This window comes from Vulpes lagopus, chromosome X, assembly GCF_018345385.1.
Source record: "Vulpes lagopus strain Blue_001 chromosome X, ASM1834538v1, whole genome shotgun sequence".
NCBI lineage: Eukaryota > Metazoa > Chordata > Mammalia > Carnivora > Canidae > Vulpes > Vulpes lagopus.
Window position 1 is genome coordinate 38,290,801 of NC_054848.1, and position 20,306 is coordinate 38,311,106.

Sequence of the window (20,306 nt, forward strand, 5' to 3'; positions counted from 1 at the left end):
GGTGCCTGAGTGCTTCACTGCATTCATCCTACCCACTCCCCTGTCAACAGTCCCATTAAATCTGTATCCCTGACTCCTTTGACTGTTCTGTGTGTATATGTTTCCTACTAGAACCTCACTGGTATGGGGACTTAGCCAGCTCTGTCCCCGAGAGTGGGGCTAAAGGCTTACTTCAAGCCTGCTAACTGGCTTTCTCTGACTGCTGAATAGTGCTAACTAAAGGACTGATTCCCCATCATCGTGCCACCTGTTTTGGAGAGATGTCCTGCCTTTCCAATCCCATGTCCGGTGTACCAGACCTACCTCCTACTCAGCCACTAGGTAGTTGAAGCCACTAGTCCTGTTCCTCGGTCTGGCCCCTCCATGATCACCCCATACACTACAGTTAATGAGATTAGACTGGGAAGGTGTCCCAAACCCCTACCCCGACCATCCATCCTGTCCGTTAATACTGAAACCAACATAACTGGTGTTGAATCTAATACTGAGGTCCACTCACCTTTCATCAGCCAGGGGGTCCCTTTTAATTTCTCAGTAATATCCCCAGTTAAGGGAAGAGATTGTGTTGAGGACGACGTTCAGGACAGTAGTAAAGATGTCCAGCTTCTAAGTGGTGGCCAGTACTAGTAACTTCTAGAGAGCTATTTGCAGCATCTCTGGAACTTCAGCCAGAGACAGCCTGTCCAGCTCATACATTAGAGGAAGCATGTGGCTGCCTAACCCCTGGCCTCCACCTGGGCCATGCTTCCACACTGGACTTCAACCTGCTATTCCTTGTTCTTAACAGGAGACTTTAATCTGTTGTGTCACATTCAGGGCTAGGTCACTCTTACAACCTGGTGGATCTTGTCCTGAAGTCTCACGTGTGACTTCTTGGCTATGGCGAATTTCCCCAAATGTTGGCAATCCCCAAAACTCTAAGTGAGACATTTTCTTTGCCCAACTGGGCCCCCACAGACCTATACATCTGGTCTGGCTCCTCCTGTGGCCTCCTGCAGCATACCCACTCTGTTGTCAACTCCCCACCACAGGCAAAAGCTCAGGTGATGACAGAGGAGCAGGGGTGGGGAGGCGGCTCTGCCCCGTTGTCAGGCCCCCCCCAGTTGATACCAAGAACGATCAACAAGGCTTCGAGGACAGTAAAAGCAAAAATAAACAAGCTACATCAAACTAAGACACTTCTCCACAGCAACAGAAATGAGCAGCAAAATGAAAAGGCAACCTACTGAATGGGAGAAGACGTTTGCCAATGATGTATCTGGTAAGGGACTTACATCCTAAATATATAAAGAACTCCTAAAACACAATATCAAAAAACCAAACAGTTGGATTAAAAAATGGGCAGAGGACCTGAACAAACATTTTTCCAAAGAAGACATCCAGATGGCCAACAGGTACACAGAAAGATCCTCAACATCACTAGCCATCAGGGAAATGCAAATGCAAATCACAATGCGACCTCACCTGCACCTGTCAGGATGGCTTTTATAAAAAAAAGACAAGGAATAATGGTGTTGGCAAGAACACGGAGAAAATGCACTGTTGGTGGGAATGAAAACTGGTGCAGTCACTGTAGAAAACAGTATGGAGGTTCCTCAAAAAATTAAAAACAGACAGGTCCTACAGCCCAGCAATTTTGCTTCAAGGTATTAGAAGAAAATGAAAACACAAATTCAAAAACACATATGCATCCCTATGTTCACTGCAGCATTATTTAAAATAACCAAGATAGGGAAACAGTCTAAGTGTCTATCAATGGATGAACAGATAAACTGTGGCATATAGATACAATACAATATTATTTGGCCATAATAAAGGAAGGAGATCTTGCCATTTGCATCATCATAGATGGACCCTGAGGGCATTAGGCTGCGTGAAATACACCAGACAGAACAAGACGAGTACTGTCACAACTTCACTTATATGCAGAATCTAAAAAAACAACCAAACAAAACAGAAACAGACACACAGCTACAGAGAACAGATGGTCACCAAAGGGGAGAGAGGTAAGGGGGGGGATGGATGAAACAGTGAAGGGAATTAAGACGTACAATCTTCCAGTTGTAACTAAGACAGGGATGTAATGTACAGACGAGGGAATACAGTCAGTAACATTGCATGGTGACAGGTACATGGGTGACTATTTTGCAACGTGTATAAAATACCATGTTATACACCTGAAACTAATACAATATTGTATATTCATTATCCTTAATAAAAACAAAAACCAAGAGCGTCAAGAACAGCTGGTTGCCAAGCTATGATGCACCATCCTGGATCCCTTTGAGGAAGGACGTGGCTGTCTGGCTGCTGAGAGTCCCCTTCAGGGATCGCCTCGGCTACAGAGCTGCCTTGGCTGCAAAGAGTCACATTATCCAAGGTCATACCCTTTCCTAAAGCAACCCATGGAAATAAAGGCTTAGCCATTTTGGTCCATCTCAGGACAGCTCTGAAAGGTCATCAAGCTCCAGAGCTCTCTGTGGGGCTGCCTCAGCTGCTCCCTCTGTCCATTCCCGTGTCCTTCCTCTCCCTTGCACAGATATTGATCCCAAGAATGCTCCCAAATAAACCTCCTGCATGTAAAACTCTACCTGCTTCCTGGAGAACCCAATCAATTTGAGAGGCTCTGACTTGAGTGTCTCAGGGCATCATCAGACATTAACTTGCATGGTTCAGGAGATACTATGCTTTTCCACTACTGATTGTACTGTATCAACTCTGCAATATTACGCTCAACCCATTCCCACTAAATATTTTCACATGAGATTATAGACTCACTGGTAACATTCCCAAGCTATCTTATATCCTCTTTATGAAACAATAACAAGCTGAGGAATACCAGAGTGCTGGAGACTCTGGGATCTAGTTACGTTCTCATTATTAAGTTAAATCGGTACCATTTTATACCTATGTTCCTTTCTTTCTTAAACTGGCAAAAAAGAAATGGCCCATTCTAAACGTCTCTCACAGACTGAACTGCTTCGAGGCTTGGTGAGCAGAGCTGATAAGAGACCCGAAGTGCAAAGTTCTCACTGAATATGAGTAACAACTGGAAGAACCCACTGCTGAAGCATGGACCCTTTTTCTGGTGCTATACTCCTGTTGATCTTAGCCCTGGAAGGTGTCTGCTCAAGGCCTGGCTGCCTCAGCTGAGGAAGTAAGACCTCTCTATTGTACAAACAATAATAATAGCTAATATTTAAACCCTTATTAAGGGACAGATGTGGTGATAGGTGTCTCACGTGAATCAACTCAATCCTCACAACTACCCCGATGGAAGTACTATTCATTCTTTCTTTTCTTTCAGAGAGACAGAGAACGTGCACACGCACGAGACAGAGTGTGCGTGTGCATGCGCACACATACACACACATACAGGGGAACATGCAGGGGGGAGGGGCAGAGGAAGAAAGAGTCCTAAGTAGACTCTGCACTGAGCACAGAGCCTGACCAGGGCTTGATCTCGTAACTCCACTATCACGACCTGAGCTAAAATCAAGAGTCAGAAGCTTAATCGTCTGTGCTGCCCAGGTGCCCTGGAAGTACTATTTTTATCTCCATTGTTGAGGGAAGGAAACCTGAAAGGTTGAGTGACTTGCACAAAGTCAGCCAATTAGTCAATCATAGAGCTAAGGATTTGAACTCCGATTATTGTCCCAGTCACAGAGCATGCAAGGGATGAAATGGGGGAGGGGCGGCTAAGGGGAAAGTGGATCTTAGACCTTCCCATGGAGTGACCCCTCTTCCAGTGTGGGTGGTGATTTTTCTGTGGGCCCTTAAGTCAACTTAATGGTTCACAAATGACATTCGAAAGACAGAAAGAAGGGGTGTGGGGGAAGAGAGAAAAAAAAAGAAAAGAGGGAAGAAAGAAAGGAAGGAAAAGAGAAAGACAAGATTACACATTATGCCACATGCAGTCAGAATAGTACTGTTTCACAAAACTCTGGTTCCACTGTATCTGTGCATGGTGGGTTGCTATGAAAAAAGTATCTTACTGCGGGTTGTCGTATCCAAAGGTCATTAAATTTCATTCAAATTCAGTCAGCAGGAAAATAAAAATTAAAGTAATAACTCCCACGTGTAAAAATGTAAAATGGCAAAAATGTAAAAATGACTTGAATGCTTATCAACGGAAAACTGGATGAATAGATCATTCTATATCCATATTGCAGCTATTAAAGAATGGCTCGGGTCTATACATATTAAACTAGAGAGATTGCCCATGATGGAGTGGTAAGTAAGAAAAACACACCGTTGATAAATAAATGCATGTGGTAGAATTATATTTTTGTACAACCAGTAATGAAGCCCCCAACATATGGGTGAACATAGGGGTGGTGGGCTGGGTGGAACAGAAAGGCAGGGAAGTAGGAACTAAGGAAAAATACAACAGAGGCAGTTGCCATCTTGCAAGTGGCAGCCCGCGCATCATTTGGGGTGCCATAGGAAATAGAGGACATGAGCAAACTGTGTAAGTTGAGAAGAATTTAATACAGTGACGATTTGCAAAGTTGTGGGAAGCGTTTAGGAAAACCAACAGGGGATCCTCTGGTCCCTCAAGGACAAGAGCAACAGTGAGCCAGTGCCACCACCCGGGGCTAAAGGGGCAAGAGAGGGTGGTTACTGGAACCTAGAATGGTGGGCAGCTCTATGGAGGAGGCAGTCAATTCCTGGGACAAGCAGAGAGGAAAGGATTTCTCTCCCCTCCCATCCCCCTCTACTCTCTTGCTGATGCATCCCATTGGCCAACCCAACTGGAGGCCAGGGGGTTAGGGGACCACTGATTCAGCCCATAAAGGTCAGCTGCCCAGGACTCAGAACAGGGGAGGAGGAGCTGGAGAAAAGTCCTAATGGGACAAATGGATGATATCTGGCACAGAATACTATGACATTGAGTGAGAAGGGAGAACAGAAACTCCATCTATCCTTTTTCTTTTTTATATACAACATTAAATATTTGCATAGATGAGAATTAAAAGGTTACCAAAGGACAGTACTGATTTGCTTTTGTGATGGTATCTTGGATTTTAGTTAATGAAATCTAGAATCTTTAACCATAATCACACCAAAAAAGAATTTTTTTCTTTTCTTCTTATTCTTTGTAGTAAAACAGACCTGAGTTATAATTCTTTATCACACATCTTCTGTTTCTCTAACTTCCTCGTCTCTAAAATAGGGATCATGAGAGTACCTATCTCACAGGGTTGCTACAAGGATTAAGCCAGCTAATAGATTTTCAGGTCGTAGGGTAGCGTTTCACACATGCTTTAAGTGTTTGCAGTTGTCATGGTGACAATGGTTCACCAAGAGCTTCCCAATGGGCACAGACCTGTCTCTATGGCACCTCTCCAAAGTGCCTACCATCCAGCCAGGACAAACTCTAGGACCAGGGTACACCTGATCATGTCACTGTCTTCCTTGAAATCCATCCCATGGGTTTCCAGACCTTGCAGGACAATATTCAAACCTCACCCCTGAAGGTATCTCCAGCCTCATCCCTCTCTATTCCTCCCTTTGTGCCTTCATTCCAGCCACACGAATTCCTTCTGGTTCTATACAAGTGCCATGTTGTCCTCTGTCCCAGAGCCTCTGCTAGGGAATGCCTTTTCCATACCATGCCACTTTTATCCCTTGCTGACTCTTCCTATTCATCACTGAAATCTCAAGCATCATCTCCCCTGAGAAGACCTCCTGTCTCCCCCAAACCCAACCCCAACAGCTCCTTCCTCATCCTATTCCATCCCATGCAGGCTGTATCATGCCACACTCCAAATCATGAATGTATTGGTTCTGCCATTAGTGGGGGCGGGGGGGCAAAGGTAGCAACAATGACCTTCGTCTCTGGACCCCAGCAAGGAGCACAGGACCTGCTGAGAGTGGATACTTATTCATGATTTGTCTGAGAATTAAATTTATAAATGAACGAGTTAAATAACCCAAAGTCACTCAACTATGTAAGTGGCAGAGCCAGAATTCAACCCTAGTTATGTTTGACTCTGAAGGCCACCACTGTCTCTCAACCATCTGGAAGTTCTAAGGCTGCCTGACACTCCAGAATAGTTGCATGCCTGAGGGAACTCCCCAGAGGCACCAGACCAGTTCAGGCCAGAATGAGTTGGTCAGCAGAGACTGGGAGGAATAAATGCCTCCTTTCTAGGAGTCACCACATGACATTTGCTTTATCAAGGGACTTTCCCAAGAAAATCAATTTCTGGAGCATGTTAAAATATAAACAAACCACCATCCACCCACCCACTCCTTAAAGACAATTGGTCCAAAGAGATCTTTGAGAATTCAGACAATTCCACAATGTTGAGAGCACCACCCGATCACATGAACTTTGTTTTCCCTAACCAAGCATTTTTCTACTGCATTTTTATTTTAAATTTGGCTCCACTGTGAAATGTGCATCCCCCTACTATACTGTTTCACCCAAGGCAAACCTGTTTGCACAGCCACAGACATACTGGGGATTCTTGACATATGCACCATTTGAGATTTGCTCATGATGATGTTAGCAGAATCCCTTGATAACAGTGTTTATATCTATTTATAACTGTAACTTATTATCCTATTTTCCATATAATTGGATGCGACTGAGGTTTAAAAAAATTCAGCTGCATAAGAAAAGTCATGCTCTTATAGAGCAGATGTTCACTCAGCATGGAAAGTGAATTAGCCTTTAACACAAATACCCAGAAATACATCCGCGTTTTCCAAAAGCACTGACGTTAATGTCTTATGCTGAAAAATAATTTTTAAGATAAAGGACATTAAAAATGTAAGGGAGGTAGTCACAGCTGGTTTTTAAAACAGGTGTTCATTTTACCTCTTTAGTGTACAACGTTGCTTCCAATTCAGGCATCGGATTTATCCTCCAGTTCAGGGCACAGAAAAATGACTCATAATTTATTTGTTTTTCGCTGTCTTCAAACCTGAAAATATAATTATAATATATAATTTGGCTCAATCTACAGAATTCAGGACCAAAATGTCAGCTTAAATGCCACCATGAAAACATAATGTCAGGCATATTTCAATACCTGATATTTTTCTTATTTCCTATTAGTTTATTATCAGATTCTAACCCTCAAGAGTGTGAACTCTTTGCAAGCAGAGAACCCACATGCAGCTAATTCACCACAGTGTCCCCAGCACCTAGATTCATGCTGGCACCTAGTAGGTTGCTCAATAAAAGATGTGCTGCAGTTGCCACAGAAACAAATGAGCTTATTCAGTAACTGAGACCATTTTGTTCAGAGTATCTGCGGGCCCTCTTAATTTAATATGGTTGCTACTTTAGGTCAGTAAAATAAAATCTTGCTTCTTAAATTGCATGCCTTTTAAATTTTTAAGGGGAGCCTAGATTCATTTTGCCTAAGATACTTTTAGGAAGAATAAAAAAAGTATTTTTATCATTTATTATCTAGCCATTAAAAGGAGTTATTGAGGGGGGGCACCTTGGTAGCTCAGTTGGTTAAGCATCTGACTCTTGGTTCTGGCTCAGGTCATGATATCTGGGTTGTGAGATCAAGCTCCGCATTGGGCTCTGCACTCACCAGGGAGTTGGCTTAAGATTCTTTCTTTCCTTCCCCCTCTGCCCCTCCCCCGCAAGAGAATAAAAAAGGGTTATTCAGATCCACATACGCTGTCATGGAAATATGTTCATGATATATTGTTGAGCAGAAAGGAGGTTACAAAATAGTCTGTAGAATTATAATCTCACTTGAGGTATGTATTTATATAAAAAGGCTGGGGGCGCCTGGGTGGCTCAATCAGTTAAACATCTGACTCTTGATCTGAGCTCAGGTCTCAATCTCAGGGTCATGAGTTCAAGCTCCATGTCAGGGTCCATGCTGGATGTGGAGCCTACTTAAAAAAAAAGAGCAAAGAAAAATTCTAGCAACAATACACGGAAGTATTGAAAACAGCTATCTCTGGGAAGAGAAACGCATTTTTTGCTTTTTGCTTTAGGCTTCTCTGTATCATCATCATCATAATTGTTTTAGATTTATAAGAAAAAATATTAAGCCCATTTTCACTTAAGAGAAAACACTGGCATAAATTTAACCTTAACTGTAATAGAGTTTTGGCCATTAAGACAAGTAATTTCAACACAATTGCTGGCATGACTGAAACACAAGCAAACTACTTCTTAGTAGAATACCTCAATGCCACCTATTCTTAATCTGACCACACTCTGCCAGTTTTTAAGGTTAAACATACACTGGTCATATCAGATCATTTTGTGAAAGAAAAGACAAAGGTATGGTTCCCAAGCACCCTGTGAGGGTTCCTGCTCTTCTCGGGACCTTCAACTCAACATGCCCCTCCGGTCAGCAAGTGAAGTGCACAAGATACTGCTGCAAGGATGAACAGGGGATAATAAATTAAAAGAAAACCTGGTGATAACACAGGAAAATAACATATACTCAGAACCAGTCAAAAGACTATTTTTTTTTTTTTGGTCCTTGGGATTACAGAAAATAACAGCTCCTATTTATAAACTAATACAAATTAGCAGTTTTAAGTTAAATGTTACAAGACAAAGTCACATAGTCTCATCAATCTACACAAAGGAGAATAAACAGAGTGATCAGAAAAGGAGAAAGGGAATTCAGTCATTCTTTTGTGTACATTTTCTTTGGCCAAGGATTCTGGGATACAACTCCAATGTGCTGCCCCCTACTGCTGTTTATCCTCGAGATCTTGGCTTCTTCACCATCTGAACTCCTTGAAAGGACGTGCTCTGTTTATGGAAATCTTTGTAGCCAAAATGCTGGACCATTATGGCTTTTATTTGTGTGTGTTTTGGGAGAAGAACTAAAACTCAATCAATTAAAGATGTTTTGTAAGAAACTTTCCTCTAGCGTGGAGCCTTGAAGACAAGTATTCCCTAATACTCTGAGTAGGAGCTGAGGTCAGAGAATGAGATCATGGAGGGCCTTTGACTTTCATACTGGGGAAAACTAAGAGCCACTGGAGCCTACTGTGCACAGAGCAGTTAACGGGGTTGAAGTTATCTTTTCTAAAGATCACTCTCACTGATATATTGGGAAGAGAATGCTGGGGCAGAGCCAAAGGGGGGGGGGGGGCAGCTAGCAGTCTTTTGCAGTGATCCAGAGAAGGCATAAGGGTGGCTTAGATGGTGGTGGGGACAGTGGAGGGCACTGAGGAGTGGTCAGTTCTGATATATGTGTATATATATATATATATATATATATGATTTATTTATTTTAGAGAGATTGAGTGAGGGTGGGGGAGGAACAGAGAAAGAGAGAGAGAATCAAGCAGACTCCCTGATGAGTGCAAAGCCCAACGTGAGGGCTTGATCTCACAACCTAGATATCATGACCTGAGCCAAAACAAAGAGTCCGATGCTCAACTGACTAAGCCACCCAGATGCCCTGATTCTGAATATATTTTGATATATATATCAAATATATATATTGATCCCCGGAGTCCAGGATCATGCCCTGGGCCAAAGGCAGGCACTAAACCACTGAGCCACCCAGGGATCCCCAAGTGGAGGATTCCTAAAGGATTATAAAAAGTGAGAGAGACAGAGAAGCAGAGAGAGAGACAGAGAGAATGCATGGACTTGGGACAACCCCAAGGGTTTTGCTTGACCAACTGGAAAAATACAGCTGTCCTAACAGAGAGAGGAAGGACTGCAGGGGCCACAGGCTGGGAGGTAGCATGGGAAATCAAGAGTTTTGTTGGGTATGTTACATTTTGATAGGAAGGGGGCAGCTGGACATAGGAGTCTGAAATTCAGGGAAGAAGTTTGAGTTGAACATAGAAATATGGAAGCCATTAGCATATAGATGGTATTGAAAGCCACCAGACCAGGAGACTGGATGAGATCACCAATGAACTAATTTTCTCTATCTGTTCCTACAGTACAGAATTTAATGGTTGGTAAACTCCCATTACATCAATTACAGGAGACATTTATTTAATCCTAGAGGTTTCAGAAGTTTAATATCCCAGTAATTTGGGACCCAGTCAAAAGATTACCAAACAGATCTGGGATTCCGTCAGACTTCACCCCCCACATACAATTTACTATCCAGTCCTGTGGGTTCTACCACCATAGCAGATCACAAATTTCTTTTTCGGGGCACCTGGGTTGCTCAGTGTCAGCCTTTGGCTTGGGTCATGATCCCAGGGTCCTGTAGACTGACAAGTCTACATCAAGCTCCCTGCCTGGGGAGCCTGCTTCTCGCTCTCCTCTTGCAGCTCTCCCTACTGTACTTGCTCTCTTTCTCTCTCTCTCTCTCAATAAATAAAACCTTTAAAAACAACAACAAATCTCTTTCTCTACCCCCTTTACCCCTCACTAATTCCAAGCCACCATCAGCTCCCACCAGGGTTATAACAACAGCTTGGTAGCTTGGTCTGGCTGCTTCTACTTGGACCTGGCTACAGACACATCTCTCCACCAAAATGAGCTTTCTAAACCATAGACCAGATCAATAACTTCTTTTCTTAGAACTCTCCAATGGCTTCCCAATCCACTTAGAACACAAGGTGAACCCTAATGCAATCTGGCCACTGCGGACTTCTCTGATCTCATCTGAAAACTCTCTGTTCGTGACATTCTAGGTGTACTTGCCTTCTTCCTGTTCTCTGAGCATGCCAAGATTGTTCCCAGAAATGCAAAGCATTTGCACCCTCTAGTCCCTTTGTCTGGAAAGCCTCAATGCAAGTGCTGCTTCTTCAGAAAGGCGTTCTGAAGTTCCTCTTGGCTAACCGAGTCCCCCTGCCTAAATCTGCATTTGCCCTGGATGATGGCAATTGAAATTTATAGAAAAATTTATATAAAATTACACCTTGCTACCAATATGTCTTGTATCATGCCCACCTGTTACCCTAGGGCCCTAGCCACTTTCCCTGCCCAACTAATGATTATGTCAGACTCGACACACCTAAACATTTACCCATTTCACAGGCTATCTGGAAAGGATATTCCTGAATCAAATGATATTCAGGAAAGATCAAAAGCTGTAGATGGAAGAGTACAGAGCTTAGAAATGTATAAAATTTTTCTGAGGAAAGGGGCACCTGGGTGGCTCAGTCAATTAAGGGTCTGACTCTTGGTTTCAGCTCAGGTCATTATCTTGTGGTCATGAGATTGAGCCTCTTGCCAGGCTCTGCACTCAGTGTGGCATCTGCTTCAAATTCTCTCCTCCCTCTCCCTCTATGCCCCCTTCAGCTTGTGCTCACACATGCTCTCTCTCTTTCCCCCCTCCTCTCTCAAATAAATAAAATCTTTAAAAACATTTTTTTCCTGAGGAAAAATGTTTGAAAGATTTGATCTTTGCAAAGACCCAGAATCAGGCTGCAGGAAGAGCTGAGCTAATGTGGTATATAATACTCCAAGTTTTTCTTTTCAGTTCTGTCTTGGAGGATCTCAATGGATATGGAAATCCCAACAAAAGGAGCAAGGGAGAAAAGAACAAAGAATCTTTCAATTAAAAAGGGATAAAACTAGCCAGTGCTTCTTGGAAGAATTCTCTGCTCTTAGGAAGGGGACAGAGTTGCAGTTACTTGTGATGGATTGATCACAAATATATTTCTCTCCCTGTCCCACCAAAAGCTCACCAAAACAAAAATAAAGGATAAAAATAGGTAATAACCCACAATGACAATAACAGCTGGACAAAAGACAACAGTGGACAAGAATCTCACAATCTTTTGCACAATGGAAAGCAGACCGAAGACTGGTAACGGACTTGGCAGAACTGAGGAAGGGGAGCTGAACTCTAAATGTCTGAAGACAGAGGCCACCTTAAGAGATTAGCCAATGTAGATGGCAAAACTCCCAAGATGCTCAGCAAATGCAGACTCTAGGTGCCAACAGAGGCAAGGACATGGTGTGGCAATGAAAGCAAGGGCTGTTTCAAAGCCTGAATAAGGCAAGGGCAGCTGGAGGCCCAAGTATCTTCCACTACATGGTCCTCTTCCAAAGAAATTCAACTAAAAGAGCTTCAGTCTGGGGGAGCTGAAGCATAATGAAGGGCAGAGGAGAGCATTACACACTCAACTTGAGCCCATCAGCCTCCTTACTTCCCCTCTCCCATTTCTAGAACACCAACAGCCACGCTTCAGTGACCCTCTTTTCCCCCATTCCACCCTCCCTCCTATTCTAGCAGGAAAAGATAAGATTCTTCTCTTGATCCTCTCAGTGGTCCCAGAAAGATCTCCAGCTTCCAGCTTCTGGAGATCACCTAATGAAAATGAGGTGCTAGGACATAGACTTGGGCAGTGAAACCCACCAATCAACAAGATCAACCTCCCCAAGAGCTCTCAACATTAAAGACAGAAGCCAAAACAGCAACAGAAAAAAAAAAGGGAATCAGAAAGACAAAGACAACTCAGTTTGCAGAGGCAAAGAGGAGAGATAAGAGGATATAGCATATCCATGAAAAAAGAACAGAAAACTGCAGAAAAAGGAACATTCAAACTAAAATGTACTCTTGGAATAAAGAAAAGCATCTGATAGTAGTAAGTAGATGCAGTGGAAGAAGCCGATTATCATGTTGAAAAAATTCCTTAGTATGTCTATCATAATGACAAAGAGAAAATTGGGGAAAGAAGAGATCCAAATCTGGGACATCCAAAATCTTAATGACAGGAGTTCTCACGAGAGAAAAATGCAAATGGAAAGGAGGAAATTATTACAAATTAATGGAAAGTTTCCTGGAACCACTGGACAGAGTATCCAGATTAAAAGGGCCTATAAAGTGTTAAACACAATGAAACCATATACAGCGACCCACACGAGGCCCCATCATGAACTTCCAGAACACTAGGAATAAAGCAAAGATCCTCAGAGCATCCAGAAAGAACAATAATGGGAATTGATATTATGTTAAACTCTCAAGCATCATAACAGGAAGTTAGTTACCTAAAGGAACTGGAACAAAACAGGAAGTTAGGTACCTAAAAATGAGAAACAGAAACCGTAGTATATGTGTGCTATTTACATGTCTATGGAGACATCTAGAAGGGCTGAGAGAGGCTGCTTCTCATGAATGGGTCTGGGAGGTGCAGAAGGGTGCAGCTGGAAACTGTTATTGTTGGAATAAGCTTTTTAGGATTGAGTATTTTTTACTATAAGTAGGTATCAGTTTGATATAAACACAAATTTACAGAGCATAAATAGCAGATGAGAGACTCTGAAACATGCTTTCTAAGGTGGTGCATTCCTTCAAGTCAGACTTGGAAAGGAAGATGTGCCACTAGTTGGGAGCACACTGGTGAGGAGTTAGTCTCCAGTCTTCCTCCCTGCTCCAAAGTTCTGTACACAGCTTCCTCTCCCAGACCACTGATGCCCTCCTCTGCTATATAACACACACCAAATCTACTATAAATTATTGTTAGACAAGGTTGTGAGAGAGAGAAAGAGAGAGGATACAAAGGAGAACTCTAGTTCTAAAAATAGTCCAAGTTGGAGGCAGAGGAACAAAGGGAGGCTGTTCAGAGATGCAGAAGGGCTTGACTCTTAGGGGACTGGGAATGTGTAGGTCAATACCTGCATATACCCCTGGATACTGTCTCCCCAGTCACCCATCATGGCATCCTCCTTGCCTCGTGATCATGACTATGGGTCATCATCCATCAAATCCTACCCATCCTTTCAAAATATTTTGGAAAAGCCTATGAATCGTATAGAAAGTGTATATCCTGACTTAGGGGTCATGCTGTACTCCTAATAAAAAATGTTAGCCTCCTGATTCTCTGCTTTGCTCTTCTCCAAATGACATTTGGCTCTTGCTAAGACTCTGATCCGTGGTCAAAGGATGAAGCTTTGCCGCCCTGAAGGAAATTCTCTCAAAACAGCCGTGAAGACAATTCCAAAGAAGAACTTTCTATGGCAACATCGTAGAAAAAAGTGCCCAGTCTTCCAAGGTGACTGTCCTAAAGGGCAACACTAATTCTGGCTTTTAAAATGTTTCTCTGCTTGTTAAAAAGTCAGCCTCCTTACTTTCAAGTCCCAGCTCATAGTGCTAAAGTGTTTCCCTAAAACCTCCATAAATTCCTGTTTCCCTTTGATACTTGGGCAAGCCACCATTTCCTACCCTTTGCAAACTAAGGGACATGTTTGTAGAGGAACTGGGAGGAAAGGCAATTTCTCTGGTTCCTCTTTAGATAATCATGACCCCTGAGCTTTTCAATGCCTTGCTAGGTGGGAGTTCTTCGAAATGAGTCTAATGTGTCATTTGACGGGTGCTTTTGCTCCCCCTCCCAAAAATGATAAATGGCTCTACAACTGCAGAAGCCATCTATCTCCTTGCCACAGGGAATAAAGCTGATCTGCTTTATTTCCACCATCTGTGGAGGTAAAAGGTGCAGAGGCAGCTGTATTTTGTTGAAAAGTAACATGGCTTCCCCTGTGCTGTGAGGGCCATCTTGTCACATACAGGAATGGGCGGGCTGCATGTCTGGGGCGTGAAAGGAGGAAAGGCAGTAAAGACACTTTTTTTGGGGGGGTGGGGGGGTAGAGAGAGAGAGAGAAAGAGGGGGGAGTGGAGGGGCAGGGAGGGAGAGAGAGAATCTTAAGCAGGCTCTATGCCCAGCACAGAGCCCAACTTGGGGCTCAATCTTAAGATCCTAAGATCACAAGCTGAGCTGAAATCAAGAACTGGGCACTTAACCAACTGAGCCACCCAGGCGCCCCTGTGAAGACACATTTTGGACTCACTCGGTCATGTCTGGTTTCAGTTCATTACCCAACAAATCCAGGGGTGCACACCTGAACACCTGGTGAGATTCTTAAAGACCAGACAGTTGAGAAAAAAGGAGAGCTCTGGACCACTGCATCAGTTGGTCATAAAACCTCAGAGCAGGCAAGGTGGCATGGTACAAGTTATCAGTGAGTAGCTCTGGTTATCTCTAGACAGCCAGGCCTTGAAATTCCAATTTCATTCCAGCACACACCTTCCTAGTTGAGGCAGGTCACAGCAACCAAGTAAGGATCATATACAAAAGTCAATGCTGTTGGTCCATAGGGGTTTGGAATCTTTTTCTAGAGTTCTTAAAAACTACAAATCACCTTAGATTTGAAAACACAGGAAGCATGTAGGAGGTGGGGCTCTCTCCAAAACTTCCAGTGCACCAAACCCTGCAACAGTAGCAGCCACATGGCCTGACCCTTGTCCTTCTGCCTCATTGCCAGGTATTGTTGGGTGAAATCACGGGAGTCCAAACCATGCCTCTGGGAAGGGGGCAGGGGGCGAGGCTGGGGAGAGTATAATGAGATGATTTTAAAGCCCTGTTAACTTTTTCCATTTTAACTGATATTTCTGGATGAGGCACCCGCTCTCTTGGGAGGCCAGTTCTAAGGCATTCCATGGAGCCCAAAGCCAGCTGTAAAAGGCCAGCTTGGGGCAGAGCTGCTGGGGAAAGAGCTGTGCCTGAATTTCCAGTTATTCCATGTGTCAATTCATAAGGCCACAATTAGGGAAGGAGGCTACCCCTACTCCCCAGCCCCACACAGAACACAGAATGGAATGACCACAGAATACTCTCCACTTCCTGATGGTTTGAGAACCAGCCTTTCTTGCTTATTAATACTGAGGAAACATTAAAAAATCCAAATGAGGGCTCAGAGGAGTTGAGTCCATTTACAAGGATCACATGGGTGGGAAGCAGTGCAGTTGGCAGAGCTCGGAGGCAGGTCTGGTGGATGTCAAGCACGTGTCCACCATCCCTCCCCACACACAGTGTATTAGCACAGGACAAGTCTCTGGGGCTGCAAAGATGAATGAGACATAGCCCTGATGCTTAGGAGCTCAGATAGAAACAAAGGTTTAGGGTATCTTAGGGAACTGTTGTTCTAATTCTGTTAGAGACTCATCTTGGTCTGCAGCATGCTCTTTCACAGTGACAAAGCCTCTTTATACCTCAGTGTCTGTGCTCAGAAAATGAGGAATCATGCCTACCCTCAACTAGAATGTACCTTTTAAAGTGCTCAAGGATTTACAAAATATTCTCGGGCCCCTGGCACTATGTCAATACAGAGTGTCAGTCCCATTATTAATGTATTACCCATTACTACTACTACTTAGGACATTTAAGTCTGCTGCTCTATGTATTAGTGAAATGAATTTGATTGCTAAGTAAGGTGAGTTCATACCAGCTACCACAGCACCAACTGGTGGGGGCTCAGGTAACCGGATGTGAAATGATTTTGAAGTCTGGTCCCAGCTCGAGGGGCTAATAAGGAAAAGACCTAACTGAAATCACAAGAGACAAATGGAAATGCAGTACAGGGAACTCTTCATACCAAAACACGAGGCTAAGAAAAACACATGGGTAACAATCACTGCATGAAAGAAATCGGCCCAATCTTTAGCCATGTTGTTTTCCATCTCCAGATCTGAATTCACCCAGCAGGGCTATACAGTTGCTCAACAGCTGCCCAGCTGCATCCCGCGGCAGGTAAAACTGCCCTTGGGCAGAGCGTGCACTGAACCAAAACAGCAAACTCCAGGCCTGCCTCCCACAGGAGATGGTAGACGTCAGAGAGGCTCTGGCTTAGCGTGCCACAGGAGGGCTGTGCAGAAAGAGAGTCTGGTCAAGGCTCTGGAAAGCCCTGTGGAGTCTTTGGGGAACAATAAGAATGCAGAATATAAATGTAAGCTGCAGGCTGATGGGTCCATTAGGAATTAGGGCCGTCTTTGAAAGGAATCTGCGGAGATGATGCAAAACACCAAGCATGTGACCCAAATCGTGGCAGGGCATATTGGAGGGAGAGGGGACTGGGAATGTGAGACTTTCTACTGACTAGTCTAAAGTTTCCCCTGAGTGAGGGGCAGGGTCACTGCACAATTAGAGGCAGAGTTAGACTGAACGTAGTCTGCTTCGCAATTCAGAGGGATGACCTCCACAAAGCTGAGCTGAGCTTGGAGGCGGATGTGTGCTGAGCCTGAGACGTCTTCGAAGCGAGCTGCGCAACAGTCATCCTCTGCCTTTCATGTCAAATCATAAAGGCAAAGACAAAACAGTCCGCTGAGAAAAGGAGAGGATGATGACTTGATGGCCTCAGTGCTAGAGAAGAAACATCGAGGTCCTCCAGAGGCCAGGCTCCCACATCACTGGACTCTCCAGGACAATTCATCCCCGGGGCCATAAGAGATAATCTAATAAATATCCACAGCTTCCTGACTGGAAGACAGCTTAATGTGCGAAATGCCTTCAGATCCAACTGTCTGAAAACAAGGCTTCCTCTATGTAGAAGGACACAAGTTTCTTCCAGTTCATTTCTAAGTCAGAGTGTGTGGTCTGTGGTCCCTGACTTTAACTTCTCTCCTCAATCCCACTCACCACCTAGCACCAGGTGCTGCTCTGAGTACTCTATATATGTTATTTCGAGTCACCCTCAGAACTGCCAGGAAGTGGGTATTATGTCATTTCAGAAGTAAGGAATCTGAGGTTTAGGCAGCTCAAAAATTCTGCACAAGCGCCACCTGGGTGGCTCAGTCAGTTGAGCATCGACTCTTGGTTTCACCTCAGGTCATGATCTCAGTGTCGTGGGATTAAGGCCTGCATTGGGCTCTGTGCTCAGCAGGGAGTCTGCCTGAGATTTTTTTTCTCCCTTTCCCTCTGCCCCTCCTGCTTGTGCGCGCGCTCTCTCTCTCTCTCTCTCTCTCTCTCTCAAATAAATAAATAAAGCTTTTCAAAAAAGTCTTGCACAAGATCACACAGCTAGCAGGTGGATTCACAGAATACGAGAGACAAGGCAGGGGTGAAACTATCAAGATTTGACAACTGACTGGTTGTTTACAGATGATAAATCAAATAGGTTGAAAGCAGGTCTCTGCATCTGAATAGATCAAATATCAAGTCACATATCTTCATTACAAGGTAAGAGACAAAAAGAGAAACACAGAGTTGTGAGAATCATTTAGAGGAGATAATCACTGCCAGCCAAGGGAATCTAAGAGGGTTTCATGGATGGGGTACTAACTGAAACGGGTCCTGGAGGAAGAGCAAGCTTTCAGTAGGTGAAGAAAACTGGAGGCTATTTTCTACTGGAGAAATAGCAAGAGAAAAGGCAAAAAAAAAAAAAAAAAAGTGGGAAGCAGGAAGTATACATGTGAAATGTTAAAGAGCTCATGTGGAGGGGCGACTGGATGGCTCAGTTGGTTAAGTATCCACTCTTGAGTTCCGCTCAGGTTATGATCCCAGGGTCATGAGATCGAGCCCTGTGCTGGGCTCTGTGCTGGGCATAGAGCTGAAGATTCTCTCTCTCCCTCTGCCATTCCCCCTGCTCATGTTTGCTAAATAAATAAATAATAAGTAAATAAATAGCTAGCTAGCCCATGTGGCTTTGGGAATGTGCTAACTAAAGAAAGTGGACTCTTAGGCCTGCCTATTCCATCTCAAGTCTGACCTACTTACTTATCCCTCACATCGATGCTAGCAAATAAAAGCAAATTGAGCTGATAGTCCAGAAAATATCCCAGGTCAATCCAATGCACACATCCAATTGGATTGGCTCTCCTCAGTTCCCTTCTGATACTTCAGACCCCAGTTGTCCTGCATGGGATTTACTTTTATCCGTTCCTTTTGTCTCAAATGAGGACTCTCCACTCTAGCCCCTGCTTAAGACCAATGCTCTATCAGCCCAAAGCCTCCTGATGGAGAAGGGGGAGAAGGAGTTCAAAGCTAATGACTGTGGTCTTCCCCTTAAGCATTACAGAAAGTTTGTGAGCAGAAGAGCAGCACTATGACATTTTTGTTCTTAGAAGGTATTAAGCTGCTGTATATAAAGATGGATTTAAACATTTAGAGACTGGTAGGAGAAAGACCAACATAGAAGGTCCGTAATAGTCAAGAAGAAATATGGGTCAAAACAAGAGTGAAGATAGTGGGAATGGAGAGGGAAGAGTGGATGCAAGGAGTAGGAAGGAGGTAGAACTGTCAGGACATTCTTATCTACTGGATATTTGTAGGCAGTAATTCAAAATGGTTAGAAGCAGGGGATGTGCATTTGAAAGGTTCAGAGATTAAGTTACAGCTCTTCCTTTAGACTATGTGACTTTGGGCAAAAATATCTCATCTCTCTAAACCTCAGCATCATCACGTAAAGAGGATCATAGTTGTGACTCCCAAAGTTGTTCTCACAAAACAGTGAGGTAATGTCTTCAGAGCAATGATGACAATGCCTAGAACACAGTTCAAAATGTCAGAGTTACGAAGATAAGTGAGTCAGAGTCAGGACTGGGATAATGCCACAGGAAACATAAAAGATGACCAGAATCTGCACAGCTAGGAGGGTGGTACCAGAAGTCAAAAGTAAACGATTAACAGGAGAGCCAGGTATTTTAGAAAGTGGTTCTCTGTGCTTTCCTTTTTGCAAATTCATAATCTTCACACTTTACATCTGGTGCTCTAGTAGGATAGAGTCCTGTGCTAATAACACTAGGCCCTCTTCCTGCATGTTTTTAACCAGCAGGAATGACAGCTTTGAAAAACCTGCCCTGAATTTTAGATCTAATACCCTCATAACCAATGAAATCAGATGTTTTCATTTTGTCTCAGGAATCTGTGTGTATGTGTATCTTAATGTTAAAAAGATAAAATTTCAGTTCGTAATAGGCCAGTATTCAAAATCATAACTAACTTTTCTTTTTGTGACACTCAGATGGACGTGTGTCATCAATAATATAGTGGAAACAGTCAAGGGTAAATCAAGGGTAATTAGAGGTGAATGTATAACCAGGAATAGGCCCCCAAACAAAAATATGCAGGACAAACTCCATGAAGGGTGGAGCTCTCACTTACCCGGACAGTATGGATCCCAGAAGATCATCAGACAAAGGTAACCTGAAGGACTTGCACAGCCTTCTGATGTCTTTGCTGGGTAATACTTTTTTTCTGCATTAAAACAGAGTAAACAGGTCTTTATGTACTTTATGTTTCTCCAGTAACAATTACATGCTATAGGAAAGAAAATACAGATGCATCCTCAAAATCTGCACATGGAAACGAGTATAAAAATTGGTATTGGAATTCACAATAAGGAAAAACAGTCATATTGCATTTCACCAACTTTTTCCGTTTCAGAAGTCATCAGATTCTGTCCTTCCAAAGGCCTTTCCATCAAGATTCAGACTCTTGGTTGGTGATAGTACAGCATATTAAGTCTGAAGCCATGAGTGTTGCTCTAAGTAATTGATCTGCATTCTTGACCACTAGTCAAACTTTCTGATATTTGAAAACACCTCTTCATTTGACAGGCATCTAGACCCCCCAACGCAAGTACTGTATGACCTGAGGGTGTGTTTCTAGTC

General features: G+C 43.5%; 1 protein-coding gene across 1 annotated transcript in view; it reads right to left on the minus strand.

The window, feature by feature from the left end:
• Positions 1 to 20,306, minus strand: part of EFHC2 (EF-hand domain containing 2) — a 204,667-nt gene that overhangs the window by 16,686 nt on the left and 167,675 nt on the right. Inside the window, exons 13-14 of the mRNA XM_041741319.1 lie at positions 19,798 to 19,890; positions 6,830 to 6,935 (exon numbers count right to left, since the gene is read on the minus strand). Coding sequence (XP_041597253.1) covers positions 6,830 to 6,935; positions 19,798 to 19,890 — 199 coding nt within the window. The remainder of the gene's footprint in view (positions 1 to 6,829; positions 6,936 to 19,797; positions 19,891 to 20,306) is intronic.